Source organism: Myodes glareolus, chromosome 9 (genome assembly GCF_982192425.1).
Source record: "Myodes glareolus chromosome 9, mMyoGla1.1, whole genome shotgun sequence".
In the NCBI taxonomy this organism is placed as follows: Eukaryota; Metazoa; Chordata; class Mammalia; order Rodentia; family Cricetidae; genus Myodes; species Myodes glareolus.
The window spans coordinates 50763083-50786760 of record NC_142034.1 but is presented as its reverse complement, the minus strand read 5'-3'; the positions used below and the strand labels follow the sequence as shown (position 1 = coordinate 50786760).

Genomic DNA, 23678 nt, shown 5'->3' with positions numbered 1-23678 from the left:
TCACTGTAAAACACATTCAAGACACAGGTAGCTTATTTCTTCTGATTTATTTTAAGGTTGCAACATGCTGTTTGTTTCTGTTGTGATTTAATTTTCCTCATCTTCCTTTTATCTCTTTGACTTTTTTGTGCTTTCTAGGAAGCAATTGAAAAGAAAGAACAGCGAGCCAAGCGCTTCCACTTTAGAGCAGAAGTAAATCTTGCCCAAAGAAATGTAGCCTTGGATCGAGACATGATGAAGAAAGGTACAGTGTGTTTGTTTGGGGAAAATTTTTCATACTGTTCTAAGGCTAACTTTTCCCTGCCATCATTTCATGTTTCTGACTTTGTCCTGTATGTCCAGTCCTCATCCACATACCCAAGAGGAAGGGATTCTGACATCATCTGTGTAAAGGTGAGAGGCTGTCAGATGTTTCTCAGTTAGAGCTAGAACAAAGAAACAAAGGCATTTGTCAATGGAAGGTTGTGTCCGAGATGAGATGTGCATCTACTCCTCTGTGGATCTCCTCATCGTCTGTTTTCATAATGATGTTAGTTAGTTAGCCTTTCTTTGCCTTTAAGAATACTGAAAGTGGCCAGGCAGTGGTGGCGCACACCTTTAATCCCAACACTCAGGAGGCAGAAGTAGGCAGATCTCTGTGAGTTTGAAGACAGCCTGGTCTACAAGACCAGGACAGCTAGAGCTACACAGAAAAACCCTGTCTTGGGGGGAAAAAAAAAAAAAAAAAAAAAAAAGCCAACAACAAAAAGAATACTGGAAGTGTCCCCAAAGCTTTCTTTTAGGGCAGTTGGAGCACTTTGGGAATTGGTGGAAACTTTTATTGATAATATCAATACGTGGAACATGCAGGCCTCCCAGTAATTATTGTCAAAGAGACCTAAACCAATTGTCTATTATTAAGGTATTTTGCTCCCTAGAACTCACAACAAGGCAGTTGATAGTGATGGGTTTTAGGTTTGTTTGTGGTACTAGGTCTAAACCTGAGGCTCTCATGCTAAGTAAGTCAAGTCACCACATCCTCAGTCCAGTTAACTCTTTTTCTGACGTTTGCTTGAGGTGACGTCTCAAGTAGTCCAGATTGGTTTCAAACTGAAGATAATTTTGAATTCATAATCTTCTTGCTTCTCCCAAGTTCTAGGATTACAGGGATACACCATACTCAATAGCAAAGCAATTCATTAAAAAAGGGAACATTTCCTTGGAGTGAGCCTGCATTCTTATTATTACCCTCTAATCTAAATCCATGAATCCAAAAGGCCTCTCTCTGTTGTATTTACAAATATTGGTATTTATAAAGAGCTCAAGAAGCAGCCTTCTTACTGTGTGTTGAAGCTCTGTGGTGCTGTGGAAGTCCTTCAGTCCTGCTGGTTGACGAAAGCAGAAGCTCATACCTGATGAAAGAGAGAAAGAATGGCTGCTGTTTGCAGGGAACGGGTTTTCTTATGGCAGTGGGTTAAGCACGTTATATATTTGTTTCTCACGGTAACCCTCTGAGGAACATCTTTTATTTTTTACCATTATTTTACAAAGCAAGAAACAAGTTGTAGAAGTTTAATACATTGGTCAGAACTAATGAAAGGACCAGGATTTCAATGTAGGTTTATCTGACTCTAAAGACTTAGACCTTACTTAAAACAAACAAACACATTCTTTTAGTGTGTGTGTACCACAGCCTGTGCATGGAGGTCTAAGGATAATTTTAGGGAGATGGTTCTTTCCTGTTTTGTGGCTCCTGGGAATCAAACTCAGGTGTTCAGACATAGCTGCCAGTGCCTTTACCCTCAAGCCATATCTCACCAGCCCTATGCTTAACACTTAACCTTACTTTTAACATTTTTGATCTACTGGTATAATTTTATATATGTGAATATTTTATGTGTAATGTGTGTATAATTCCATAGTCCTAGACCATGTCACTCTTTTTTTTTGTCAGTCCTAGAGGGACAAAGTAGTATGTGTGCAGAACTGGTTACTCTTCTCCCTGCATTCTGAGCTCAAGTTGAGAATGTGACATCAGTTTTCTTGCAAGCTCTGGAGTTCCTGGCCTAGGTGGATCTCAGTATGAGGAAAGTCCTGTGAAGGTCAGGAGTATAGCTTCTCAGTCATGTGCTAGCACAGTGGAGGCCTAGGAAGGCCTTGGGCTCTTCTCACAGCTCAGCTTTGAAAGCTCCATATTTTACTGAACCTTTTGGCTTCTAGTCCCAGCCACAGTTGTCCGTGCTTTCTCTCTGCTCATTTGCCCTCCATGAAGTTTCCATGATTTTGTACTCAAAACTCCCTCTTCCGTTGGTGCCTTTAGGGTCACAAACCCTCATGGAATCTAGTGCCAGTTCTTTTGTGACTTGAACAACTTACTGACCACAAAATAGGAATAAAATATCTGTGTTATTAATGGGATTGCTTTGGAGTTAAATTTTAATCAAGAATATTTATCCTGCATATGGAAAAGCAATCAGAATCTTAAGTTTCTTCTGAGTTTTTATTTTGCTTTAGGCAGAATCATTTGTAGCTTATGCTAGCCATGAACTCTGATTCTCTTGCCTCTGACTCCCAAGTTCTGAGTTTATTGCTGTGAGCCAGCATGCTCAGCTATGCAGATATTTCATTTAAAAGACAGTAGCTTTGCCTGGACATCAGCAAATGTCCAGTAATATCACTTATTTTATAGTGCAACCTGAAAATGAGCCTTAGGCAAGATGACCTAAATGGTGTCCCTGAACCCTGGGAAATGCTGCTACCACTCAGATGAATTTAAGGTAGAATTTGGGTAAATAGGGTTGGATAAGCCGTAGAGGTGACTATTGATTTTGTTTCTCCTCGGTAATTTTAATGCAGAGTCAGGATTAGACAGGACTGGGAATCATTAGTTTTAAGCTAAGGTTCTGAAGTCCAGTTGCCTTTTTGTAGCTCTATAACTTGGACAAATTGTCTAATCATTATGAACTCTTGGAAGACAGAATTATCAGGAGTCTGACAAAATGTTGTAGCTCTTCGATTGGTGCTTGGCACATAGTAGGCACCCAGTAGATGTTAGTTACCTGGCATTCAGCTAAGTAGTCACCCGAGCAGGCCAATCTTAGAGAGGGGGATTGAAATAAGTTATCTTTATGCTCAATCTACACCCAGTGTCATGTGATTTTTTTTTTCTTACTAGTATCAACAACAATAGCACTTATTAAATGCTTACTGAGTTACAGTTGTTCTGCTTTGTGGTTAATTTATGCTTTTAGCAGCTCTCTGAGGGATTTTACTAATGAGAAAACCAAGGTGCTGAGAGGTTGAGAAACTTGCCTGAGGTTCTACACAGCTCTGTGTGTAACAGAGCTGTGCTTGAAGGCTGGCCTGGCTGAGCCTGTGTTCCTATTTTGCTAGCATTCAGGGACACAACTTGAGACAGACTACATCTCCTATGCTTCAAAAGGGATTTGCTGCTTTTGGATATCTTGCTGCTGAGTAGTTTTGGTCCTCATGTCTCCAGGATCAGAGCTTTCATGGTTGGGAGGAATCTTCTAGGTCATTTAAACCAGCTTCCTTCCCAATACTTCAGGCCCTTTGGCATCCAGAGATTGTGGGCAGGCAGTTTTGTCTTAGGATACTTCCCTGTGTGGAACATTGCTCTCCAGGAATTTCTGTCTGGTAGTTGTTGTGTGATTCCTAGGAAAAACATGTTAAGTACTTTGCTCATTTATACAGTGACCGTTCAGGTGATAGAAATATAGCCTCACTTCCTTCTTTTTTTCTTTTGAGACAAGGTATTAGGATAGCCCAGTGGACCTCAGGGTGGTCCTTCTGCCTCACCCTCATAAGTTCTGGATTACTAGTGTGGGCCACCTCATTTGACCCTTTCTTTTGTATGGCATGTCTTTCTGGTCTCCTGTCTCTCCAGTTTCTAAATGTCCTTCCTAAGGTACTGTGTAGACTCTGGATACAGTATATGTATTGAGTGTCAGACTTGTTGCTCCTTATCTTCTCCTTTGTGCCAGTCACGGCAGTAGACTTGTCTTCAGCCCAGGAGTTCCTGTACCATCTGGCCTTCCTTCTACCTACTGAGTGCTGTGCTGGGGTTACAGGGTTGCACCATCACACATGTTATCTGTGTGTGTCTTTATCTCTTTAACTGTCTTCCTCACCGCATCTGCTCCACCTGAAGTGTACTTTCCTTCTCTTGATCCACTTGTCAGCTGAGATGAACTGTATTCCCATCTCCTGCAGAGACACAGATTTCTGATTTCTTGGACTTACACATTGACTCTTGATGGAACACCATCCTTGGTATTTTTTGAATTTTGTTGAGTTAGTAATCTCTTTTTTTTTTTTTTTTTTTTTTAATATTTTGAGGCAGGGTTTCTCTGTAGCTTTGGTGCCTGTCCTGGAACTAGCTCTTGTAGACCAGGCTGGCCTCGAACTCACAAAGATTCATCTGCCTCTGCCTCCCGAGTGCTGGGATTAAAGGCGTGAGCCACCACCACCTGGCGAGTTAGTAGTCTTGTAAGCAAATAAATCCCCAAACCATATGAGTCTAGTGTGGCTTTTTTCTTCCTAAACTCGGGTCATTTCCTATAGGAAAGATGTGGTGTCTCAAGGAATTATAGATGCTGCCTAATAAGCTGCTGCTCTGAAAATTCAGACTGATAGTAAGCTTGGCTTGGGAATTTACTCCTCCTCTTTCCATCAGCGTGGGGTTAGACCTTCTCAAGGCTTCAAGGCACTTCTGTTTTCCTGCTCCTTTTTAGAAATTAATGCCTAATTATGAAGTCAGCATGCTACGGTATAACTCTGAACTAGAAGATCTGACTCCACGGAAATGGTTCTTACTCTGTTTTTCACTTGTGTTTCGATTCTGCTATTGGTGGCACAGCAAAACAGATTAGCAGTTTTGCCTTTTCTCTCTTGCAGCAAACATTTAATGAGAAAAGAAAGCTGTCAGCATCTTTTTGTTGTGGTTGGTTGATTGATTGATTGATTGATTGATTGATTGATTTTGAGGCAAAGTCTCACTATGTAGCTCCAGCTGTCCACTCACTATGTAGACCAGACTGGCTTGACTCTGCCTCCTGAATGCTATGATTAAAGGTGTATACCATTATGCCTAGATGGCTGTCAGGGCTTTTGATAGGCCTGTTCATGCTGTTCTGGAAACATGATCTTCATTAGGTGTCTTAACAGTCACTTTGTACTCACCAGGAGCATTTGGAAAGTGAAGACAAGTTACCTGCAGTGTGCCACCCGCGTTCCACCATTGCCAGTTTGGTGTGTGTTTGCTTCCAGTCTTTCTGGGAATGGGCATCGTTTCTGCTTTTCCCTTTGTAGGATACTGCTTTCTAACAGTCTAGCATCAGCATTTTCTGTCACTGTGTCATTGTTTCCGTTTGTCACTGTAATTGACCCTTTCCCTCTCCTATGCATGTTTGATAGGTTGTACCCACCTGAGTGCTAGTGTGGCTTTTCTTAGAGCCTTTTCTTTTCTTTCCTTTTATTTATTCTATGTGTCTTTAACATCATGTATCTTGATCCTATTTATTTCCCCTATTTCTTCGCATCTGCCCTCCACTCCTGTACCCACCCCGCAGATAAAACAAGAGAGAAAAGGGAAAAAATGAAAATCGTGTCATAGAAGCTGCAGTATGCACAGTGAGTCGCACAATAACCCCTTTGACCATATATCTTTACTTGCAAGTTTTCATTGCAAAGAGTCTAGTTTGAGGCCTCTGGTTTCTACTACATTATCAATTGCAGGGCCCTCCCTAGAACTCTTCTTGGATATCTTGTTGTTGCTCTGTGTTGTGGAGATCCTGCAGCTTTGGGTCTGTTGGTCGGGTCCCTTCATGTGCTCCAGCAGATCATAGATGGGGTAGTTGTTGGGATGGGCCAAGTCATAACCCTGTTTTCCGGCCTGGGCAGCTGTAGGGTTGGTCCGCCCGCCAGTTCTTCCCATCTCCACCACCAGGATGAGCTCTCCAGCATTGCCCTGACTTATGCACCTCTTGTAGCAATGAGCAAGGGGAGGGGCCAGTTCTGCTTTTATGCCTTTAGAGTTAGCTCTCTTGGGCCAGCTCTGTTGTGTTGCCCAGGCAAGGTACGGGGGCGACTCTCCTGAGTGCTGTAGCTGGTGAGGAGTAGGGACAGCTCTCCTGTTCTTATGACCCCAGGGCCAGCTTTTTCACCTGTCTCAGGCGTTGATGGGGGTAGGAGGAAGGACATTTCTCTCGAGTCCTTGCTGCCATATGGCAGATAAGCAGTGGGGCTGGCTCCTGCTCTCCCAAGTGTTACAGCTGGTAGGGGTCATGGATAACTACCCTGTTCTCATGACTACAGTGCCAACTCTCTCATCTGTCTCCGGCATTGATGGGAGGAGGGTCTCTCCTCTGTCCATGCCACTGCAAGGTAGATGGGTAATGGGGACAGCTCTCCCATGCTCACAATTTCTGGGCTGGCTTGCCCATACCTGCACCAACAGGGTTGGTTCTTAGAACCTTTCGTACTGTATCAGGGCCACTTTGTTTTTAATCATTCTAATCTAAGACTGAGGATTGACTTTTTTCCCTTTGGGTTTTCTGAAATCTACTTCCCGAAGACTTGAATTATTGTCTTACTTGCTGTTGTTGGTTATCTTCCTTTCCTATTAGAACATCCAAGATGATGGCCTCAGTGCATGGCTTGTAAGCAGACTGAGTGAATGTGCAGTTCCCATGCCCAGTGCAGTTGCCCTTCAGCAGTCCGCTTTTTCTCATCCCTTGCTCTAAGTCTAGCTACCTTCTTTGGCTTTGTTTATTTTGCAATGACATTACATGGCATTCCTTTGGTATTCATCCATGAAATCCTGATTTTAATAAAGTTCTTATCTCTCGTGTACTACCTCTGACAGTTTGATTTTCTTTTGAGAACAAACCACATGCACATGCTAGATAAGTGTTCTTTCACTGAGCTATATCCCCAGTTCTTGTTTTCTTATTTTGAGTTAGTGTCTCTTGGAGACTGACTTTGAACTTGGTCCTCCTTCAGCCTCCTTAGTAGCTGGGATTAAGGCTTGTGCCACCAAGTCTGGCTTTGACCTGCTTCCTTTGAAGAAAATTGTCCACTATTAATATGTATGTTATTCTACTTAAATTAAAATATGTCTAGCCAGGATTTTTTATTCTTTTTCACTCTTCTTTTGTGTTTAAACTATTTTTTTATCCATATTGTGATTTTTTTTTTGTTAGTACATACTATGATGGTGTTGATACTGAGTTTTGTTATTTTTTCCTCTGTCTGACTCAATTAAATTCATTTTATCAGATGGACAAATATATAGTCTCTCTAACACCCAAACTTTTTCTCTTCCATTATTGGGAGTTGTTTTTTGTTTCCTTTTTTTTTTCTTTTGAGACAGGGGTCTCACTGCGTTGTCCTGGCTGGCCTAGATATTACCAAATAGACCAGGCTGGCCCTGAACTCAGAGATCCACTTACTTGCCTCTGCTTCTCTAGTGCTGAGATTAAAGGCGTGTGCCACCATGCCTGGCTCTGTCTTGTTTTTTGTTACATTCTGGGGAATCATCTCTTGACTTATCATAGCCTTCTAAAATCATAGCTTTTAGTTCAAGGAACTGAGAAGCCCAGGAACCACTGGGTTAAATCAGTCAGTGTTTCCCTTCCTGCACGAGTCTCTGCTCACTGTCGCACTGCTTTCACCAATGAGTATTTGCTGGAGTTAAAAAGTCCTGAGGGTATCTCTGTCCTCATGAACCTGCACTGCCAAGAGCCAAGAAAGTATTCTTTGTTTTTGTTGTTGTTTTTAGAGAATGTTTTTCTTGCAATGTAAACCTGGTGAGGACTCACCTTATACAACAGGATGTCCTAGAACTCATGCCTCTGCCTTTCCAGTGCTAGAATTACAGATGCATACTATCAACATACCATCCCTGGCATATCCTCACACCTTTTTTGTCCTGCTTCCACAGTGCTGGGATAAACAGCCTACGCCACCAAACACAGCAATATTGCCCTTTTTTATTGTTGTTGTTTGTTTGTTTTTTTGAGACAAAGTTTCACTGTGTAACTTTGGCTGTCCTGGAACTTGTTCTGTAGACCAGGCTGGCTTCGAACTTGAGATTCACCTGCCATTACCTCCTGAATGTTTAGATTAAAGGTGTGCATCACCACCGTCTGACATTTTGCCCATTTTTCTATTGGATTTTTTTCTTCTTTTACTGTTGGGGTTTTAGAGTTCCTTATATAGTACAGGTGTTAATTCCTTACTGGAGGTATACTTTGCAAATCTCTTTTCCCAGCTTATAGGTTGTCTCTTCATTCTGATGATTGTTTTCTTTGCTGCAAAGAAGTTTGGGTTCAGTGTAATTCATGTGCTTAGTTTTGTCTTTGTTTCCTGTGCTTTGGGGAATCTTATTCAAGGAATCTCAGCCTAGTCCAGTGACCTGAAGCTTTCCTTCTGTTTTTTTTTTTTTCTGGTAATTTGTTTCAGATTTTACAAGTCTTTTGGGTGTTTTGTCTGCATGTATGTCTATGTGTCTTGTTCCTACAGACCCTCAGAGCACCTGTGGGTGCTAGGAAACAAATCTGGGTCTTCTGCAAGAACAACACATTTTCTTAACCACTGAGCCATCTCTCCATCCACACCTTAGTCTTTTTCAGGTGTGCCCAACCTATGCTCTGTGGGCCACATGTGTACCAGGGTAACTATGACTGTATCACAACACAAAGCTATACATTTTCTTAATGCATGATGACATTTTTGGATGTGAGATTTTGTTCTGTTTTGTTTTGCAACTTGATTGCATGGTTCTCCAACACGAACCCTTTGGATGAAAGATCTGTTGCAGTGTCCAGAAGATTGGGCATGGCTGCATACATTTTGAGTAGATAACAAGCACTAGCAAGGAGTGGAGAAAAGGGAACTAGGTACTTGTCTTATTGTTGTGACAAAATGCCTGACAGAGCAGCTTAAGGAAGGAAGGATTGATTTTGGCTCAAGATTTCAGAGGGTCACAGTCTGTCATGACAGGAAAGGTCAAGTTTGTTAAAATTCTTGCAGTTGCCCCAGCTGGGCTGACTCCAAATATAGTATAATGGAGGGGAAAGAAAACACCTGACACTCAGATCCACAGGTATGCAATCCCTCTGGACAGAAGCTTAATCCACAATAGTGAGAATGAGTGGCAGAGAAAGACTGGGACCATAGGTGGATATAACTTTCGAAGCCCCTCGCCAACACCTGCTTTTGCTATCTAGGACCAACATCCTCAAAGCTGTAGTCTATAACCTTCAAGGTAGCACTCCAAGCTGAGGACGAAGCACTTAAGATATGTGCCTATAGTACACTCCATATTCAAACCAGGATGGAGCCTTTGTACACTGTAGATGGGAATGTAAAAAATAGAACTACCATACAGCCTAGGATACCACTTCTAAGCCTATTTTCAAAGAAAATCAATATATGAAGAGACATTTGTACACCTGTGAATTTTGTTATTTATTGTAGCACTATTTGCATATTCAATACAAGGAATCAAGTTAAGTGCCTATTTGTGGTGTAGGGGTTAAAGCTGAGGCCATACACATACTAGCTAAACCATATCTCTGAATTAATCCCCCCACAAGCTGAATAGATCAAGAAAATGTAATACATACTCACATGGAATACTTTTCAGCTATTAAAAAAAAGCAAAACCGGGCTGGAGAGGTGGCTCAGCAGTTGATTGCCTGCTCTTCCAAAGGTCCCGAGTTCATTTCCCAGCAACCACATGGTGGCTCACAACCATCTGTAATGAAATCTGGTGCCCTCTTTTGGCCTGCAGGCATGGCTGCAGGCAGAGTACTGAGAATACTGTGTACATAATAAATAAATAAATCTTGAAGAAAAAAAAGAAAGCAAAACCTTGTCTGTCAATGTGACAACATGGTAGAAGTAGAGATCATTATAAGTGAAATAAGCCTGACACAGATAAACAGTAGCACGTGATTCCATGAATGAAATCTAAAATACTTGAGTTCAAGAGGAGTAGATAGTCAAATGCTGGTTACCAGACTAATAGAGGGGTCAGGAAATGTTGATCAATGGGTTATAGTTATAGTTTGGAGTAAGAAGATCTGGTTGTGGAATTGCATGGGAGGTTAATTATTGAGAACAATTATGTAATATATATTTCAAATGTATAAAGGAATGGCATTAGAATGTTTATACCAGAAAGAAGTAATAAGCGTTTGCTTTCATTTTTGTTTTTAAGAAAGGGCTTTATCCTGTAGTCCAGGCTTCTCTGAAACTCACTATGTAACCCATGTTAGCTTTGAATTCTTGGTGAACTTCCTGCTTCAGCCTTTTGAGTGCTAGGATTTCAGGCATGAGTCAGCATGTTGTGTTTTCATGTATCAGTTAAAAACATGCTTGGGAGTAATGGGAACTGAATTCTTGTTAGACTGACTTCAGAAGAGGAAGGCCCTGGTTTTTATGGGATGCTTTATTTGCATGAGATTTAAAAAATTAATACTACTTGTACAGATTGAGAGGATTCTGTCATTTCCATACATGTACATAATGAGTTCTGTTCAGATGCATCCCTCCTGTCCCCATTTCCTGCCCACTCATTACTCCTGGCCCACAGCCCCTTTTCTATTAGTCTCTGCTTTAGATCTTTTAAGAAATTAAAACCAGGTAGTAGATATACAGGGATTTACAAATTCTTAATGACATCCTTACATATTTTACAATGAAAAGGGTTAAACATGATAACCTACTTGAAGTATTTCATGGTAGCACTCAGTTCCGTTTTGACCATGACTATTAACTTTTTTTTTTTTTTTAAACCAGTTGTAGCAACTGTTTTCAATGTATTGTGAATGGGACCGGGCTGACTTGGTTAGCTTTGAACTCACAGAGATCCACTTGCCTCCTCTGCCTCCCAAGTGCTGGGATTAAAGGTGTGCTACCACTGCCCAGCTCAGGCTTTTTTCTACAGCATTACAGTGTTTGATGTTATGTAATGATGTATTTATTTGTGGGTGTGTGCATGCTGCAGCATGCATATGGAGGTGTGAGAACAACTTTCAGGAGTAGTTTCTTACCGTCCACCTTGTTGAGGCAGAGTCTCTATTTCTGCTGTGCTGACCCATGAGCTCTGTCTCTGCTTCTCATTTTAGAGACTAGGATTACAGATGCATGCTGCTGCATCAGGCTTTTTACGTGGGATCTGGGGGTGGAACTCAGCTCCTCAAGTTTGTGTTGCAGCCAGAGCTTTAACTGTTGAGCCATCTCCCTGGCCCCAAGAATTTTTGATAACTTTTTTTTCACTCAATATGTTTTAGAATTTCTGGTATTTAATCAATCTCTCTCTCTCTCTCTCTCTCTCTCTCTCTGCTGCTGCTGCTGCTTTCTTACTATGTTATGTTCTATAGTATTGTATAGGTAAACCATGATTTACTTAATATGGGTGAGCCATAACTTATTACCCTTATGGCTGCTGGATTATTATAAGTAGTGTTACCCTGGACATTGTTGTGTGAGATACTTTATGACCTCATGTGCATACTAGGGTTGATGCTGAGAATTCATAGGTTTTATAGGGTATGTGCTAGACTATATTCTCTTATCCTTGGAATATCCTTATCCATGCTTCTACTAGCAGGAGGAGCAACTCCTCCCACCGGGACAGTGTTTCATGTAAGACTGGTCAGTGGAAGCTGGTATCTTTTTTGATTGGTTTTAGATGGGTCTCATGTGGCCCTGTCTGGCCTAGAAATCACAGTAATCTGCCTGCCTGCCTCCTGAATGCTGGGGTTAAAGATGTGCACCCTTTTTAGTATCCTTTTAGTATGAATTTCCAGATTAGTAGAAAGATCAGCCCCTCTCTTAATATTTTTATCTGCCACTTATATTTCCATCTTTGTAAATTGTTTTTTTACATTTTTGCCCATTTTTGTTTTGTTTGGTTTTTTGAGACAGGTTTTTTTTTTTTTCTGTGTAGCCTTGGTTATCTTGGAACTAGCTCTGCTAGCTTTGTAGACCAGGCTGGCCTCGAACTCACCAAGATCACCTGAGTTCTGGGATTAAAGATGTGCATCATTACCATCTGACTGAGGTGTTTTTTTTTTTTTTTTTTTTAACTGATTTTTAGGATGTCTTCTTTGTGTGTTTGTGTGTGTGTGGGCGCAAGCACACGTACAGTAGGGTTTGAAACAGACTCTTAATACTGGAGCCCAGAATGGTCTGTAATGAACTCTATAGCCCATTTGGCTTTGAACTTGTGGCAGTTGTTCTACCTCAATATCCGAAATACTGGAATTACAGGCACCATCATGCCCAGTGATTTGTAGGGCTTCTTGACTCCAGCACCGTGCTGTAGTTGTTTTTTAGTTTTCATGCTTTAATGCACCTGATTGTGGCGGCTATTCTTGAAGTGTCTACCATAGGGCATTTCTGTTCAATATATATATAATTTCAGAATCAGATCATCAAGTTCCATGACCAGTCCTATGGGGCACTGTAGAAAGAACTGCCATTTATTTTACCATTGTTCTATTTCCTCAATCTGAACCCTAGAATAAATGGCTATTCTAAATCACATCATTTGCTTAATTGTAGGTCAATGGTAACCATTATTGCAGTTGACCTTGCCATCTTGTTTTGTGTTCTTTTGAAATAATTATTGTTGCAGTTTTTTTCCTCTTCTAGACCCATTATCTAAACCATTGTAAAGAAGTGCTTAGCAAGCAATACATACCAGGTTGTAAAGAAATCTGTCTTTTTTTTTTGTAGCAATCCCCAAAGTGAGACTGGAGACCATCTATATTTGTGGAGTAGATGAGATGAGTACCCAGGACATCTTTTCCTATTTTAAAGAATATCCTCCAGCTCACATTGAGTGGTTGGATGATACCTCCTGTAAGTATACCACATTTCTGTTTAGCATGCTTTTGTTTATGATTTTTAAAGCATTCTTGCTATCTTTGATAGTGAATAATTATGGCCTAAACTATTTATTCTTAACCTCTGTTCTTAGCTTAGGATAAAAACAGCTAACCTGTTAACACTGTATAGCAGTCATTGTGTTCCAGGAGGGTTTTCTTGGGATAGGTCTTACTCTAGCCCAGCCTGGTCTAGCACTGGAAATCTTCTAGTCTCTGCCTGCCCAGTGCTGGAATTGTGTGTGCTGCCACATTCGACTTCAAGCAGTTCATAGGCATAGAACAGTTATTTTGTGGGATTGGGTTTGGGAGTGTAGCTTTAGACCATGTTCATCAGGTGTTTCACCACCACTTTTGTACTTTTTTCATGAGTTGTTTTTTGCATTGACTGACAGCTGTATATAGCCAATGAGGCCGTGGCAATGAACCCGATGCTAAATCCACTCTCAAAAAACTTGCACTTGAATGTGTGATCTTTTATTTTAGGTAATGTTGTTTGGCTGGATGAGATGACAGCCACACGAGCTCTCATCAATATGAGCTCTCTGCCAGCTCAGGATAAGATAAGAAGCAGAGATACCAGTGAAGACAAGTCATCTGAGAAAAACAAGAAAGGTAACTACACACAAAGGGGCCCTTGCCCATTCTGTACACTGACCAATTCTGGGCCTTTGAGTAGAGCACTATGAACACATTATGATGTTTGTGAGGTAAATTATGATGCTTGGGTACTGGTCAATAGGAATAGAGAACACTGGGCTTTTTAAATTTTATGAGATGAGGTTATATTAAGGTTCCTCTTGTCCCTCACACTCTATTTTAGACAAGCAGGAAGACAGTTCAGATGACGACGAGACTGAAGAAGGAGAAGTTGAAGATGAGAATTCAAGTGATATAGAGGTTAGTAATAGGGCAAAGATAACTGTAAGGTTTTATTGTAAGAAAAAATGCTTACTGTCTTTTTAAATGTAAGACTTAAAGACTTAGTAAGCTGTGTTCTTTGTCTAGCTTTAACATGGAACCTTTTGAAGGTGCAACAGACTCTCAGCCATTTAGTTTGTGTGAATGTTACAGTTCATTTTGGAATCTTAGAATAGTGTTTATACTTGTGCAGAAGGAAAAAAAGTTGGTTTATTAAGAAATGCTTTGAAGTGTTACCTAACCAACAAAATAAGGAAAAGCAGCTAGAGTTTGTTAGAAATCTTGGTGTGTATTCATTTTGTGTGTGCGTGGTGCTAGGCAAGTGCTGTGTCTTCAATCTGTGTCCCCAGCTAAGCATACTCATTTCAAGTTTAAAAATTGAAATGATATTTACTGTGAACCAAATTCTGGAAACCTGCTATCAAGTAAAAAAATAAAGGCCTCACCCCACTGGAGGCTACATTTGGAGACACTGTGGACAGTATAAAACAGTAAAAGGTAAGAGAAAATTAGGACTTCAAAGATAGTGTATACTGTGCCTGCAGAAAACCAGCAGTGCCATGTGGGATGTCTCAGATGCCTCTTCAGGGCATCTAATACTGTTCTGCCCTCTACAGACAACTACACTCATGTACACATAACCCCACACAGACGTATATTAGTACTTGTAATTTTTAAAAATGTTTATGATAAAAGATAGAAAATTATGGAGATTATTGTTTTAGGCAAGGTAGTGAGAGAAGACCTGGCTTCAGAGGTCTCCAGGGGAAGGAATACTATAACACTGATAGGTATAGCAATAGAATACTTTCTTAATGGTAACTACAAAAATGTATGAAAAATGCTTGGATTTTTACATTGAAAATGTTTTCTTTTTCTTAAGTTGGACACATTGTCTCAGGTAGAAGAAGAGTCTCTGTTAAGAAATGATCTTCGTCCAGCTAACAAACTTGCTAAAGGAAATAGGCTATTCATGAGATTTGCTACAAAAGGTAAATTTGATACTGATTTTTAGTCAGAATGAGTTACTTTTTATGTTGATCAGAAGTTAGTGCAGATAATCCCAAACTCCCTTTAAGCAAATACTTTATGTAAACTGATTTACTGATTGAGAAGGAATTTCTTTACATACATATTTGTTAGTGTGTTTTTATTATTCAGTGATTGATTTCATTGTTACATTCCCACACATGCTTGTGATGTACTTGATCCCATCCATCTTTCCTGTTCATAATTCCCTCCTTTTCTCTTTTTACCTCCCCAATAGTTCCCGTTTTACTTAACTCTGAAATTCCACAGAGAAAAACAACTAGGGTACCTTGTGAGCCTTTGGTTTTGTTTTTTGAAACAGGGTTTCTCAGTGTAGCCCTGACTGCCCTGGGACTCATTCTGTAGACCAATGTGGCCTGGAACTTAGGTATCCACCTGTCTCTGCCTCCTAAGTGCTGTGATTAAAGGGTGTGCCACTATATTGAGACTTGTTTTTAAGAAAGGGAAGTTTTATTAAAGTAGAAGATTTGTAGAAGCCATAAGTGCTGGGCACAAGACCAGAATGGCATTGGCAGTGCTCAGGGTACCCTCTAACATGCAGAACCCACCACTGAAGTGCTGGGTGAAGATTTAATTAGGGGTACACTGATCAGATCCAGGGCTTCATCCCGAAGATACCACCATGTCTGTGGTGAGAGAGCTGACTTTGAAGTGAGTGCGATTCCATGGGCACACACTGAGTGTACCACTATGTCCAGCCTGGTCAGCACAGATAACAAAGTGATGGCCAGGAGTAAAGGTATTCTTTCAGTTCTATTGTCACCCCACTTGAATCCACTTGGAATCACTGGACCAGGGACTCTCCCATCAAGGCCTAGGCCAGCATCCATCTGTACTGGTAGAAGTCTGATCTTGCAGAAACTCCTCCTGAACCAGTGTGTGTGTGACCTTTGCCTTGGTGTCTTTGGACTAGTTTCAGGTGAGAGAAAGCTGAGCAGCATAGGCACTCAGTATAGAAGCCAGTGAGTGCTGAGGCTCCCTTCCTTCTGTTTCACAAAGTTCTCACACATCTTTTCATAGAGGATGCTCACCTTCACTATTGCCAGCAAATAAGCCAGTAGTTTGTGCCCAGATAATAGATAGATGAACCCTGCAGTGCTGAGCTTGGCCTGCCACAGCTTCCTAGAAACCCAGTGGTGATGGTCATATCAGTGTTGCGACCTGTCTCTCATAGTGCCATATAGCCAAAGACAGGTGCTTTGATATCCTATCTCCACATAATTTCTGTGTCCCTACGTTCCAACAGAAGATATGTGCTTGCTAGTATCTTGTCTCAGTAGAAGATGCCACTGTTTGTCCCCGTTTGGGATAGTGCCATGAGGTTATTGGAGGGTCTTTTGGGGGTTGATGGAATGGACTTTTTGCATGTAATATTTTGATAACCGTGGATGTGCAGATATCCCTTACAGTATGCTAATTTTGGTTCCTTTTGGACATATATCCAAAAGTAGTATAGATGGATTATATGGTCTTTTTGTGTTTTGCTTTTGTTTTTTGTTTTTTGTGTTTTCAAGACAGGGTTTCTCTGTAGCTTTGGAGCCTGGCCTGGAACTTGCTCTGTAGATTGGTCTGGCCTTAAACTTACAGAGATCCTCCTATCTCTGCCTCCTGAGACAGAGTGCTGGGATTAAAGGCATCCGCCAACACCACCCAGCAAGTTATGTGGTCTTTTTATTGTAAATTTAAGGCCAATCTGGGCTACAGGAGACTCTGACTCAAAAAACAAATCCAAAATCAAGTAGTCAATATTATCTTCCCATTCACAAAAAACTATTCTATTAACTTTCAGATGACAAAAAGGAACTTGGAGCAGCAAGAAGAAGTCAATATTATATGAAATATGGAAATCCCAATTATGGAGGCATGAAAGGAATTCTTAGCAATTCATGGTGAGTCAAAAACTATAAAATATTATATGACTATTTGTCTTAATGCTTTTATTAGCATATATTAATTTCACATAATAGGCTTCATTATGCCATCCATGTATGTATATATAATGCATTTTGATAGTTTGATTTGGTCTCCCCTGTCCCTACCCATTTCTTTTCCAACTAGCTCCCTTCTACTTTGATGTCTCTCTTTGGTATGTGAGTGACCATGAGTTTCATTAGAGCTTTTTACAGGAGCATGGCTTTCTTACCAGTAGTCACTGAAGGAGATCTTTACCTCCCCACTCAACTACAAACTGCATATAAATCATGGTGTCCAGTGAGTCCCTCCCCATAATAATAGGGATTGATGAACTCAGTCTTGTGTAGGTTTTATGCAGGCAATCACAGCTGTGAGTTTCAGAGTGTGGCAATCATGCCATAAGCAAGAACTCCGTGTTCCACCCCACTTCACCCTTTTCCAGCTCTTATATTCTTTCTGGCCCTTCTTCCACAGTGTTTCTTGAGATTTGGAAGGGATGATATAGATGTCCCATTTTGGTTAGGCATTCAAAAGTCTTTTATTCTCAATACTTTGTCAGTTTTAAGTCTCTGTCTTCACTGGTGACCACTGCAAAATGTTTTGTTTTGGTTTTAGCTTTTTGAAACAGTGTCTCATATAGTCCAGGCAAGTCTCAAACTCTTCTGTAGCCAGGCAGGACCTTGGGCTCCTGATCCTCTTGCCTCTACCTCCCAAGTGCTGGCTTAAAATTACAAAAATTTGAACACTACTTCAGCTGTTTTTCTTCCTTCAGTTGGTGTTCTGTGGCGGAATGTCAGAACATCCTGTGGGCTGAAGGAAAGTGAAGGAAGCACTCATGATTCTTAGTTGTAGCAAATGGTGTGAGAACGCTGCTTCGGCACCTAACGCTGTGCCATTGTGGAGCTGGAATGAAGTGGATTTCAGCATCCTTCTTATTGGTTTCTGATGGTGTGCTTATTTTGGCAATATTGCAGGAAGCGAAGATATCATTCCCGTCGCATTCAGCGGGATGTGATCAAGAAGAGAGCCCTGATTGGGGATGACGTTGGCTTGACGTCGTATAAACACCGACATTCCGGTAGTTGCCTGCTCAGCTCTTGGGTAGACACACACATGTTTGGCTCTCGAAATCGTATTTTTATTCTTAACACAATCTTTTAAGGTTCCAAACTTTATTATCCTCTCTTCTTTACCCTCACCCTCTGCCAACATAGAGGAAAGTAAGTCAAATCATGATTAATTTTGAATTGCCCAGGCAAGAGGTCACATGATTTTATAAAACGGTTCTGACAAAAAGACCATATGTTACAGAGAGAAAATTAAAATTAAAATTTCTTAGGAACTTAATTTTTCTACTATTAATAATAATAACTGCATGAACAAACCTTATCAGATGAACTGAATTAGTTTTCTTTTCTGGTAATGTGAGTAGTTGAATATTTTTACACATTGTTTTTTGCATATGAATGCTACTAAAACATAGGACATTATGACTTAAGTTTTTTTTTCTTTCTCTCTTGTATGTTTATTGTAAAGGAACCATTTTCATTATGCTTTCTAGAAGATTCACTTTTATTTTGAACTTGTGTACAGTCCTCTGCATGCTTTATAGAACTAGGTATGTCAGCAGTACAAACAGTGTACACAGGTGTCATTGGGACAAAACAAGAAGAGATGCAGTGTGTATACTTTTAGCTGATGGATGTGTACAGAATTGTATCTTTGAGATTTACATATTAGTAATGCACACATTTTCTGTTATACTTTTCCAGTTGCAGTTACTTTAAGATATTGTCAGCTGGGCTTGTGCCACGTGACTTTAATCCTAGCACTCAGGAGGCAGAGGCCAGTGGATCTCTCTGAGTTCCAGGTCAGCCAGGGCTACACAGAGAAAACCTGACTCAAAAAACAAAGATAGTGTGTTGTAACCTATTCTTTATTCTAAGAAATTAGAAAGTTAATTACCCCTAATTCAAGTATCCTAATACAGTAACTGATTTCATTTTTCATTTATTTCATTCATCTATTTTCATAAAATTATAATTATTATAAGTATACTGTATATTTACTTTTTCCAGTTACACAGACATTATTCATATTTCTTTTTGAAAAAGATTTTATTTTAATTATATGTGGATGGGAGGGTTGGTTTGTATAGTACCTGTGGAGACCAGGAGAGGATGTCAGCTGAAGTTACAAGCCATCAACTCTGGGAACCAAACTCTGGTTCTCTGCAAGAGAAGTATGCACTCTTTACCATTGAGCCATCTTTCTAGACCAAGAGCCCATATGCTTTAGAGTTGGTGTTGATTTTTAAAAAAAAAAAAACATTTATTTATTTATTTATTATATATATAACATTCTGCCTCCATGTATGCCTGTGGGCCAGAAAAGGGCACCAGATATCATTATAGATGGTTGTGAGCTACAATGTGGTTGCTGGGAATTGAACTCAGGACCTCTGGAAGAACAGCTAGTGCTCTTAACCTGAGCCATCTCTCCAGTCTGTAATGTTGATTTTTATTATTGAGGGCTATCACGTGGCATGAAGTTACACTGAACAATGAATTAGTGAATATTGAATTGTACAAAACATCTGGTCACACTATTTTTATCAACTAATCAGTGTGTAACATTGCTGTGCCCATTTTTCTATTTAAAGACAGCTGATTTAATATGCACTATTAATTAATTGGCATTGAATTAACAGCTGACAGCATGACAGCGTGTAACCCATGCCTGAACAAGGCTTATGTAGTGTTGGTGTTTTCTATGAGGTTCACCTTTTACTAAACAACACTTCACTCGCTGTATTTAATTGGCCTGCCTGCCTTCTTTCTTTCTTTCTTTCTTTCTTTCTTCTTCTTCTTTTTTTTTTTTTTTTGTGAGACAGAGTCTCTTTCTGTAGCCCTTGTGTCTGGAACACATTGTGTTGTAGACCAGACTGGCCTTGAACTCTCAGAGATCCACCTGCCTCTACCTCTCAATACTGGGATCAAAGGCATAGACCACCACTTACAGCTCAGGGACCATTTTATTTATTTGTTTGTTTATTGGTTTTTTGATATAGAGTTTCTCTATGTGGCTTTGGAGCCTGTCCTGGAACTCATTCTGAGACCATGCTGGCCTCGAACTCACAGAGATCCACCTGCCTCTGCCTCTCAAGTGCTGGGATTAAAGGTGTGTGCCAACACTGCCCAGCAGGGACCATTTTTAAGCAGTAAAATTATCAAGAGAACGCACAAAAAGTGAAAACATAGTGGTTAATAAATTGAAAAGGACCTTGCTTACAGTATGAGTCATGAATAAGAAGGTGGTGTTGCTGTTGCCTTGGTTAGGAAGAAGCACTTAGTTTTCTGTCAGTCTGCATGTGTTCTTGACAGTACCTTGAGTGTTGATTTAGGAGCCACAAATAAATCTGACAGATTTATAAATATAAAACTCAAAAATAATGAAGAATAATGAAGATTGCTCATATTGTACATGAGTTTAGTACATTCATGTTTTATCCAGTCTCTTGGATAAATAAATAAGAGTAAGAATCACTTCCAGTTTGGCACTTTTACAGATGGTAAATACTCCAGTACAGTTTAAGAGGCCATAGTCTTTTCTTTTACCAATGTAGAATAGAAATCATGCTTGTTAGTTTAGCCTTAAGTTTAGTTCTAACCTTTGGGTTAAATTTCTTCAGGATTAGTGAATGTTCCCGAGGAACCCATTGAAGAAGAGGAAGAGGAAGAAGAGGACCAAGACATGGATGCAGATGACAGGGTTGTGGTGGAGTACCATGAGGAACTCCCTACTCTCAAGCAGCCCCGTGAGCGGAGCGTGTCTAGGCGGTCTAGTGCGAGCAGCTCAGACTCAGATGAGATGGACTATGATCTAGAACTGAAGATGATTTCCACTCCCTCCCCAAAGAAAAGCATGAAGATGACCATGTATGCAGATGAAGTGGAATCTCAGTTGAAAAGTATTAGGTAAAATACTTTTTTTGTTTGTTTTTTTGAGACAGGATTTCTCTGTGCAGTTCTGGCTGTTCTGGAACTTGCTCTGTAGACCAGGCTGACCTTGAACTCACAGAGGTCCGCCTGCCTTTGCCTCCCAAGTACTGGGATTAAGGCGTGTGCCACCGCCTCCCAACTAATACTTTTCCTCTTTTTAATGATGTTAACTTTAAATCAAGTTTACTTGTTTATTTATTTATCTATTTATTTATTTGTTTTGGAAATACTAATGATTGAACAGAAGACCTCTTTTGTACATACCACTAGGCAAAGCACTCTCCCACTGAGATATATTCTTACTCTGTAGTTTGATTTTTTTTAATATTTATTTTTGTTTTATAACTGTTTTGCCTCCCGAATATCTGTGTACCATATTCATGCAATGCCCTTGAAGGTCAGAAAAGGCCATCAAATCCCCAGGAACCGGAGTTACCCATGTATGTAAGCTGCCACGTGAATGCTGAGATTCAAACCCAGGTCCTTTGAAAGAGCAGCCGATGTTCTTAACTGCTGAGCCATCTCTCTAGCCCCGTAATTTGATTTTTACATGGTAATTACAAATGCAGTCCCTCTTCATGTTGCAATCATTTTTACCCTAATTTTTATTCCTTTATTGGTATTTGATGGAAGCATCCAATTTTTTCTCTATTGTCGCATAGACAGTATAAAAAGTGAAAACCACTTTTATTTCCAGACATCTGTTATTTCTTCCGTCATATGTAGTACATTGTTTAACACTATTATCATTTATTTAACTACTTATAAAATTTTTTATTTTAATTATTTTTTATGTGTGACTCTACCACAGTTCATGTGTGTTGGTCATAGGATACCTTGTGGAGTTGGTTCTCTTCTACCATGTGGGTTTTGAATGTTGAACATAAGTGCTCAGACTTGGAAGGAAGTACCCCTACTTGCAGAGCTATCTTGCTGGTTCTATTTATTTATTTATTTATTTATTTATTTTTATTTATTTATTTATTTATTTATTTGAGATTGAGTTTCAGTGCTCTGGCTTTGTGTTTTCATTCTCTTCCCCAGCCTCCTGAGTGCTGGGATTACAGGAATACTCCACCACAACTAATCCCTTTTAATAGTTAATGATGTTTCTGTTAATATTATGTTAGCAAAATAGATTCCTCAATGTCTGCCTTGTTATAGAAAATAATACATGTGGTTAAAAACCTTTATGTGTTGCTAGATACATGTGTTTAAGGTACATGTGTTGCCAGGTGGACGTAGCACAGGCCTTTGATCGCAGCACTTGGGAGGCAGAGGGAGGCTGATCTCTGTGAGTTCAAGGCCAGCCAGGTCTACAGAGCAAGTTCTAGGACAGCCAGGGCTACACAGAGAATCCCTGTCTCAAAAAATCAAAATAAAAAAAAAAGAAAAATGCATGTATTTAAAAATCTGTATGTGTTGCTAGATTTTCCTTCCTAGGGCTTTATCCACATTACTGCCTGTGACTCATACTCTTACTGGGTTTAGAAACTATTGTTTGTCCTAATTTTTATGGACCTCTGAACAGAGAACATAGTTATTTTAATGAGCTGATTCAATAAGTATAGATTTTTTTTAAAGTTTCTGAAATTTTGAGACAGTATCTCACTAAACCAAGTAGGCTGGATATAAATGTGCTATGTAACATAGGCAGGATGTGAATCTGTGATCATCCAGTGTTCTACCTTAGTCTCCCAAGTAACTGAGCCTGCAGCCTGCACCACCAGGCCTGGGCTTTCTGAAGTACTCGCCGATAGGAAGAAAAGGGGCTTCTAGTGTTGATTTGTGTGGCCTTGTTCACATTTTTGTGTTTAGTTTTCGTAGAACTACCTAATAGAAAATCGCAGCAGAGTAGTGCTCTCATGGTAGGACGGTCTGTAGACAGTGAAGTATCTTCTTTAAAGAAGGAGGTTATAGACTAGCATCCAGATTGCACCTGGGTGAGCAGAGTTCCAGCCTCTTTGCAAGCATCTGTCTACGTTTGTTTGCCCTTGGAGACGGTGACTGTTAGTTTTGTGTTCTCTGATAAAGTACCCAGGCATCATGTGGAAATCACCCTGCTGTCATCACCATCTCTTCACAGCGTGTTGGTCCTGTTCTGAGTGAGCTATCTATTATCAGTGCTCTTGTAAGGGAATAGTGTCATCTCAGGTTGAGTTTCTCTGAAGTAGGAGACTTTGCTTGTACCTTGTCTCACAGTTGAAGTTGGTTACTTGTGTTCTCCCTGCTTTTTTTTTACTTACAGGAACTCTATGAGGGCAGATAGTGTATCGACCAGCAATATAAAAAATCGAATCGGTAACAAATTGCTACCTGAGAAATTTGCAGATGTCCGACATCTCTTAGATGAAAAGCGTCAGCACTCGGGTCCACGACCGGCCGTTGGCAGCACCAAACCAGGTACTATTCTTCTTTCTTTGTGCTCTGTCTTCCTTCTTGTAAGCTCTCCAGTGGCCAGCCAGGCCTGGCCACCAAACTACTGTAACAATTGTAATGGCCAGTTTCCTGCCTCTTGGGATGCAGGTGGCCAGGCTCCGCCCTATAAAGGTAAAAAACCCCAAGATTGGGGCAGAATCCCACCAATTCCAGGCCACCCTGGAAAGTTCCATTCCTACAAGAAATTCTCTATTAAGCCTGCCTCCTGCTCAGTTCTTTGCTGCTTCTCTCCCAAGCAGAGACAGCCACCCTCTTATGGCTTTCCCAATAAATCTCTTGTGTGAGGTTTGTTGTGCAGTGTGACTTTGTGGTAGTCCTGGGCTTCTGACTGCCAGGATACCTTTCCCCTCGGAGGTGTGACACTCTGAGCTCCCAAAAGCAGGTGGGCTCAAGGTAAGCTCTTCTGAATTGATTTAATTGTTCTCATTGTGTTTAGCTAAATTTTTAATGAGGC

General features: G+C 40.3%; 1 protein-coding gene across 1 annotated transcript in view; it reads left to right on the top strand.

Moving 5' to 3' along the window:
• The window catches only part of Ncbp3 (nuclear cap binding subunit 3), a 41513-nt gene that overhangs the window by 5359 nt on the left and 12476 nt on the right, over positions 1–23678 (top strand). Inside the window, exons 3-11 of the mRNA XM_048448701.3 lie at positions 139–244; positions 12751–12876; positions 13386–13514; positions 13723–13799; positions 14704–14812; positions 16660–16759; positions 17759–17862; positions 20476–20761; positions 23034–23188. Coding sequence (XP_048304658.1) covers positions 139–244; positions 12751–12876; positions 13386–13514; positions 13723–13799; positions 14704–14812; positions 16660–16759; positions 17759–17862; positions 20476–20761; positions 23034–23188 — 1192 coding nt within the window. The remainder of the gene's footprint in view (positions 1–138; positions 245–12750; positions 12877–13385; positions 13515–13722; positions 13800–14703; positions 14813–16659; positions 16760–17758; positions 17863–20475; positions 20762–23033; positions 23189–23678) is intronic.